We start from the raw sequence: 8,426 nt of genomic DNA on the forward strand, positions 1-8,426 counted from the left end.
GCTTTAAAAAGGGGGGTGGGCCTCTAGTCCCCTAATCGCATTGTGCGAGGCATATACGTAATCTACGTTGAATTACCTTTGAAATGATTATGACACGACTATGTTCCCATAAATTTGGAAATTACTGGAAATAAAAGGGCTAGAAGCATCTCATCATATTCATATCAAACTGAATTCCAATCTAACAATGGAGTAGTCATTTGAAAAATGGGTCCCCCGTGACACGTACGGGGTAATGGGCCCCATTTATATATTGGTATGTGCCAATGATTCGGTATCACCAACCGTTGTAATATTTGACTCGCAAATAAATGAGAAATCCGACTTTCTTTTTTTTTTTGTTTCTTTTGGGGCCCCAAATCGAAAATAGGGCTCCGAGCATCAATGTGTACACATCCATAAATTATAGCTACCAAATTTCAGCCTGATTCATTCACGAATAACAGAGTAGCAGCAATTTTAACTAGCGTACACAAGAAGAAGAAGAATGGGAGTGGCGTCTGGTAGCTCGGCCTAAAAACCAATAACCTTTCCTCACTTCATCTTTTTTTTGTTAACTATCATCTGTTTTTGATGTCCTGAGGATTGGGGCTGTGAAGTTTCTGTTTCATATAATGTTTTGCATTTAGAAATCTGAAACAGGACAAACATTTATGTATTTTTTATTATTTAGCTGTAAGAGCCAGTTTTAACAACATTGGTTCATTTTCTTTGTTTTCTATCCTATGAATTCCTCCTGTGTTAAAATGTCCAGACTAATGTTCCATTCATTGCACAGGCTCCATAACCTCGGCTCGTGTTCGTTTGAGGAAACATCATATTACTTAAAGATGGACAGCACCAGCTTCTGCCCGAGTGCGGACCAGTCCTTTTTATGAAGGACAGTGGAGCGACTGGAAAACCCAACCAGTATAGAACAAGTCGACCATAAAGAGTAAAATGCTGAGTTACTCAAAAAGCCTTCATTTTAATGTCTACATAAAATATGTCACAGTGATGCACAATAGAAATATCAAATTATACTTTCAACACAAGCAAAATAGCTTTGTGCTAATCCTTTATTTTAATGCCCCCCCTAACTCCCCACCCTGGTTACTTGTGAATTTTGAGAAAAACTGCATGGACTAGAATAACCCCCAAAACACCTCTTTTGAACTTTAAAATGACAATGAATGTTTTGTAGAAAGTTTTATTATTAAGCCAACACATACATGAACAAAGCACCATATAACCTTAAAGTCTGATACAGAAGAAATCCTACCTGCCTTAGCGAGTGTGGCCATTTTTATTTATTCCATAGCAAACACTTTGAATAACAAAAAGACAGCCAAGGCAGCAGAGCCTATTGTATATTACAGCATGCCAAATAGAAAACCTGGGAAAGAATTAGACAGAGCCAACTAGAGACACTAGTGAGATACAACAGTATAAAAGTGCCATTCATTATACAGCAGTTGAAATACTGACAATGAAATAAGCTAATTGTACATTACATTAATGGAAACAAAAGGGGTAACAAAGGAGCAGACCCTGTGAGAAAATAAAATAAAAACTGTTTTCTTCTTTGAGCGCTGATGACTGCCAGCCTGTGTGGATGTGGGTGAAACTGGTACCGAGCTAAACTTTGTCCCTCGCACCGCATAAGACAATTTCAATGTTTTTAAAAGAAAAGAATAGGGTGCACACGCACGCACCCAACCCCTCTCAGCATTATGCGCCAACCAACAATAAAGAAAACATGAAGAAAGGTCAGAGGAGAGGGATGGCACAGAATGTGTGAGTTTAAATAGAAGTCTTTAAGCAAGTCCCGATGTGAGAGGAGCACATTCAATGAGAGGCTGAGTGGGAAGGTGCTTCTGGTTCCACTCGTTCCTTCTGCCGCAGCCACAGAGGCTTCACTCTTATGAAGGGGAGAACTTTTTGGCTTGTGCTCGAACTCTTTTTTCATATTCTACTCTGTTTTGGCTAAAGAGACAAATAAAATATATTCAGAAAACCTCAAAATGGGGTTTTTTGTCCAAAATACATTCCAAACAGACCCTCTGAAAGCACATCTTAACAGAGTCGCACATTAAAAATCCCTTATAGGTCAAAATTAAAACCTGTTTTAAGGCAAAACATTTTTTTTTTAAAAAGCAGTGTAAAATAAAACAAACTTCAAGCAAACATTGTTACATTTAACAAACAAAAGCCATCAACAGAAGGGCTTCAGGTTTGTCATGTGTTTTTTATTCATCAACAAAATCTAATAATGTAGATTCTAAAATTATGCTGGGCAAGAAAAAAGATATTTATTTTGAAATCAGTTTTTTTGGTGCACAAATGTTAAATAATAATAAATAATAGTTCAATAAAAACAGATGTTTTGCATCATTTGATTCCGAAACAAATAGAAAGTACAAGAAAGAAAACAATATGATCTTATCAGTGCTAGTGTTCTATCTAGCTGGACAGAAATGAAAGTTACCAAAGTCCAAAACTATGGTCACAGATGTCTAAGCTCGTCATGCTTGGAACATTTACTCCATACTCATTTTATGAGCTAATGAATTATTTGAGCAAAAAAAAAAAAACACATAAAGGAGTGACATTTAATGAGTTATCTCAGGCTATAAACTGCATAGTGAAATCGATTCTGCAGGCTGCCTGTGACACAATAAAAAATAAATAAAAAAACAGCTTTAAATGCTGCTTACCAGTAGATTGTGTACGCCTCTGCTTGGGCTGGATCCTGAATATTTGGCTCATTTAGGAGTTCCTGGATTCCTAATAAGATCTGTGAGAAAGGAAGGAAAAAAGAAGATGAACAAACAGGAGGTTTCATTAATTATTAAATACAAAAGGATTAAAAAAATCCTATTGTTCCATTAATGTTGTCATGTTTTGACCTGTTTTTTTGTTTTGTTTGAAAAAAAGAAAGAAAGAAAAGCTCAATTCCACAAAAGAATAGGAACAAATCTGAATATGACCAACCCCACCTAAACTACCACTGTTCATCTTAATCCTAGGGAATAAGGTGGAGAGCGAGCACATATTTAATCCACACCTGCTTTATTGTGATGGCTGGTCTCCAGTCCTTGTCCTCCTCTAGAATGGATAGACACACTGTACCAGACGGATACACGTTTGGATGGAAGAGCGGAGGCTCAAATTTACCTGTAGGACATTAGAACATTTTAGCTCCTTCAATAGAAACCAGTAAAGCACACACTGGCCCAGAGCTTCTCCAGTCACACAGACTGGTATTTTACTGAAAAGTCTGCAAAGAGCCTTGAGCTCATCAGCACAGAGGATTCATTTATCATTCAGATACCCTGAACAAACCCTGTTAGGTTGCATAATTAGTGCATTAAACCATTAATTGTTGTTTACCACCCAGCTAATATTTACAAACACGGCAACAAAATGCTGTTAAAAAAAAAAAAAAAAAATGCTACATATTCAATGTGAACAAAACCTTTAACATGAAGTCATTCATGATGCCACTTTAGAACCATTTATCAGGATGTCATTATGTGACCGTAATGACTAGTCTGCCCTGAAAAGCTACTTATTTTATTTTGAAGGGATTATTTTACTCGGACACAAAAACAAGTTCATCAGATCATAATAAAATCAATGACCGTACACAGATTTTAAATAAAAACTGTTTTAAAATTTGGTCAAGTAATGTCCATTGTGTGCAGACATGTCTCCCCCTCAAAACTGAAACACAAGCAACTGCTTTTATTTTTTTAACCAGCTCTTTCTTTGAAAAGAACTAGCAACAACACCGTAAAGATAATGGGAGAAGCACTCCCAGTTCCTGCTGCGCTCACTCACATTTTGGTGGTGAAGAGGGATAGTCATCTTTGAACAACATACGCAGTTTGAAAAGGCCTCCTTCCCACGGAGTCTGAGAACAAACAACCAACAACACACATTCATTTTAAATAGGCTGTCAGAGACTTTCTGATGATGTAAATGCCACGTTAAAGGGTTTTTAAAGACCTTAAAAGGAAATCAAGTATATGAAAAAAAAAAAAAAAAAGATTAAGTACAAGGTTGGTTTTTAATCTAAATCTGGTTGAATTTGTGTAATTTATTGCACAATAACAAAGCATAATTGCTTCTTCTATAATCCAGAAAGTCTGTCACAATCGTTCACACACAGATTTTAAGAAACATCAGATTAACATTAGGATATTTTAATTATTCAGATTTTACAGGTCAAAATATTGATTAATGAGCCTTTTTTTTTTTTTTTAAATCCACATTCTTTTAAAAAGCAGTAACCCACTTAAAAAAAAAAAAAGAGGAAAAAAAGCAGTTTAACCATTTTTCTGATTGCTGCTAGGTAATTTATTTAATTTAGTTTTGGAAAGGGACCTCAATCCTAAAGTCATAAGTGATATTAACCGATACAACAAGTTTCCTAATTTTTTTTAATCTGTTTTTAGAAAAACAACATCAAATTTACCATAATCTCAGATCAAAGGATGGATTACTCTAAGCAGTTTTAATTTAATGTTAATGTTTATTGAGAGAAAGTAGATGGTAAAAACAATTACCCCCTTCTTGCCAGGGATGGCACATTCCCAGTTCATGAGGTTCATGGTTCCGTCTGGATTTTTTGTTGGTACGGCAACAAATCCCTAGATAATTGAAGCACAGTGGACGGAAATCATTAATGTATGTTATGAAAGCTAAAAAAAAAATTTATATATATATATAATTCTACATTAAAAACAGGGGAATCTCTCACTTACAAAAGGGTGGTCTTTCCGCCATGCCTTGCGCTCCTGGGCAAGCCGGCTCAATGCAATGCCTGACATGATGGGTGGACTCCTGCAATGAAATAACATTAATAATCATTCAGGAAAAAAAATAATAGTTTACATTTTGGTCAACTCAGTCTCCCATCACATGAATATAAACATTTTAAAAGCTTTACAGGCTATGTGATTCGCCAACAGGACATTAAAGTAATTTCTATTTGATCTTAATGGAGTTAATCCGTTTTAAATTCACTTTTTGGAATTTGCTTTCAGAAGCTAATAGTGGGAGCTGTCATTATAGATAGTATGGAGAATAGCAGGAAGGAATATTTATATATATAAAAAAAAAAAAAAAAAAAAAAAAAAAAAAAAGATGCTGAGGTTTTGTTTGTAAGTGACAAAGATGAACAATTGGAAAATAATAAATCAAAGGAATGGTCAAAATTAGGACATGGGTCAAAAAAAAAAAGACTATATATTGATCTGGGAATAATATCAAGAAAGGGGAGGAGCATGTGAAGGTGTTTGCATTAATATTGCAAAAAATATTTTAAGATGTTCCTTTATAATTATTTTCAGAAATTGAAGAATGACATAAATTTCTTCCTTTCAATTTTAGCAAATTATCTCTTCCTCCTATTGATCTAACACACTAAAATGTCAAATATCTTGATCCTCTGTGAGAGAACCTGAAAAGTTGTACAAATCTAAGTATTTTAATCTGGATTTATTTAAATATAATATGCCACCGCATCAATGCATAGTTAAACTACTATGTTTTACCATGATTCACTTTATTACAATTGTGAGTATCAGTTTGGTAAATGGCATCAATATCGAACAATCTTTAAAACAATCAAGCCATACGATAGTGAGGGAAAGCAAAAATAATGCTAGCTATAGCTAGCACCTGCTAGCTAACATAACAGTAAATTAATCACATTAACACACGATAATACATTCGTAATGCATGTACGGTGTGCATGTATTAAGTAGTTTTTGAAGACATGTGTCCATATGCAACATGTCGCGGTAATAGACTTGGCTACAAGGCTAACAGAGCTAGCCACCGGTGTTGTGGTTGGTTTGGTAACCATTATTCACTGGTGATACTCATTAAATGCCACTCTGGCTGTAAAAAACACGAGAATTGCTTTCAATTTTTGTCATTGAGGACTGTCTGTTAAATAATTTATATTATATTCAGTGAAGAAAGGCGTCTGGATGTCTGTTGTTAACAGCAAACATTTTTTGGCTGTGTCCAAAAAGGTAGATTTTTCGTGCCAATCAAACAATAAATTAAATTTAATAAATAAATAAATGCTAGTTAATTAAAGATTTGGTTAAAACTATTCAGACAATTTTACAGTGTTTATAAAGATGTTTTAAACCTCTTGTTACCGCCAGCAACAAGCGACGCAGGGGGAAATCGTTCATCGATTAACTTGGTGACCAGATGTAACTGAACACCGGTAGTGATCCGTGTCTACAGAATCCGTTTTTCCCAGCGTTTACCCGCCTACCAGTCAACATTCAAATCAAGCCCCGGTTGACCACGTTGCTGTCAGTATTATTGTCTGATGCTCTCCAAGCTTCAGTTTGAACTTAAATACAGGTACTTACAAACCCAGGCAGGAGAAACCGCTTGGTTGGCAAGCTAGCAGGTTAGCTTTGCATGCTAACTCATGTGCGCCAGAACAGGCGCTGGCGCTGTTAGCGCCCGACGCGGCCCGATGCAGCACAAAAATGCGCACTTGCACTAGATTCGAACATAAATTTAGGTTATCATGGAAGTAATTGCGATTTTACTTTAATCTAGACTTATCTGTGAGATAACTTAGCATTGGTGTGCTAACGAAACCGGTAATTAATCATATATCAACGCATTAATGGACAGAGACAAAGAAAGAGAGAGCCAAACGGCGCATTTATGCGTTACCCAACTAGCATAAATAGCGCAAACTAAAGCGGGTAAAAAATGCCCATACACGACAAAAAGAGCACCTATTTTACCGGGACACTCTCGTACCTTTCAGTGCAGCAGCAATGGCTCTGGTAATGGAGTGAAATTAATTAATGGTAAACAAATCCCGTTAAACCTGGTAAAGTTTCCCTCCTGAAAAACCAACCGCTCTGACCCAAAGCAGACTCAGTGCAATGAAATAATAGACCCACGGTCACTTCCGGCTTTGCTTAAAACAGAACGTTCTCAAACTGCGGAGCGCGTCCCAACACGACACAGAGATGGAGGGGGAAAGTCACTGGTAAAATATGACTAAAGGTTTGAGATTGACTAGCCTCACATTAGGAAAGAAATATTTTCTCATGATCATCATTGTAAAAGGTATTTCAAATTGTTTTTAAGATTTAAAATTTAGGAGCAATAAATTGGTGTGTGTGGACTTTTATCTGTTTATCAGAAATGTGTTTTGGGCTTGAGACAAATTAATTAATTCATGAACCATTAATACAAATTGAGTTCCAAACTGCCAGCACGAAGGGTTTAGCATTACATCGTGATTGACTTTATTAGTAGTTAATTATAGATATATGTCATGTATCTAGTTGTACCAAAATCTGGAGCAGTGAGTGCAGACAACTAATAATAAATAGAAGAAGTCCAAGGAGGAAATGTTAAAGAAAACTACACTTACATACTCAGATTTATAATCCTGGTCTTTCCAAAAATCTTCCAGTTCAGAAGTTGGTGATTTATTGTGTAACGTCAACCATTTTAAAAGGAGAACAGAGATAATTAAAATGTTGCTAATCTACAGAAAAGTTTGCAATATTACATAATTTTTTACAGATTAATTTACACTTACGTACAATATAATAAACTGATAAAACCCGATGTAGAGGTTCCCATCTTGTTAATTGACCTGGACAATGGCTATAACCTTATTTTTTTCTAGAGGTATCTTTTTAACTCTTCCTTCTTACCAATCTAAAATATTAACGCTTGTATTGTTTTTTCTAAATATTCAGGGAGTTGGTTAAACCAGTCATTTCCGCTAGTGCTAATATCTTAATAGTTTAGTTTGTATTACAAAATTAGTGCATTTCACAGACGGACGTGGTGGATGACTCGGACAGACGGATATATATCTTTATTAACGTTTCATCTTTGAACAGTCGAAGGACCCCCACCCCCGCACCAAAGTTCAACAAAAACTACAAAGCTGCGTTCACAGGCATAAATGAGATTTTTAGGCTAAGTTTGAATATTTGGTTGATAGAGTAAATGTTATCGCGTTCTTTTGGAGAAAGTGGAAAATGAAGAAAGAAAGAAATAAAAAATCCTTGTTGACATTTACACAGGCATATTTTTAAACAACTAAATTATAGACACAGGCTTGTATTAACCAACGCAAGAGGTCAGTGTGCATCTAAAATCTAGTTTATACATACAAATAGAAAACATTAACCTGTACATTATTTTAATGATTATAATACATTTAATGTCTTGAGCTCTCATTTACACATTGTTTTTACAACACATTACTGGGTTTATTCAGCTGATTTAACTTGTTCTAATGGCAACATTTCTAATTATTTGGCTATTTTTAAGATTATTGCAGTTTTATAATTAGTGGTGGTGTCCAACATCTGACCTGCGGCCCAAACCTGTCCCGTCAAGGCTTTAGTTTTCCACATGAGGGGAAGTTT

At 35.5% G+C, this 8,426-nt stretch overlaps 1 protein-coding gene across 1 annotated transcript; it reads right to left on the bottom strand.

Annotated features, from left to right (window-relative positions):
- Nucleotides 1-1,173: 1,173 nt before the first annotated feature.
- On the bottom strand, nucleotides 1,174-6,924 carry ube2ib (ubiquitin-conjugating enzyme E2Ib). The gene is made up of 7 exons (XM_028475953.1): nucleotides 6,787-6,924; nucleotides 4,749-4,827; nucleotides 4,551-4,634; nucleotides 3,823-3,895; nucleotides 3,047-3,156; nucleotides 2,697-2,776; nucleotides 1,174-1,965 (listed from the first exon to the last, which is right to left on the bottom strand). Exons 2-7 carry the CDS (start codon nucleotides 4,812-4,814, stop codon nucleotides 1,902-1,904), a joined length of 477 nt encoding a protein of 158 aa, XP_028331754.1. The 5' UTR covers nucleotides 4,815-4,827; nucleotides 6,787-6,924; the 3' UTR covers nucleotides 1,174-1,901.
- Between the last annotated feature and the right edge of the window lie 1,502 nt (nucleotides 6,925-8,426).

This window comes from Gouania willdenowi, chromosome 19 (assembly GCF_900634775.1).
Source record: "Gouania willdenowi chromosome 19, fGouWil2.1, whole genome shotgun sequence".
Taxonomy (NCBI): domain Eukaryota; kingdom Metazoa; phylum Chordata; class Actinopteri; order Blenniiformes; family Gobiesocidae; genus Gouania; species Gouania willdenowi.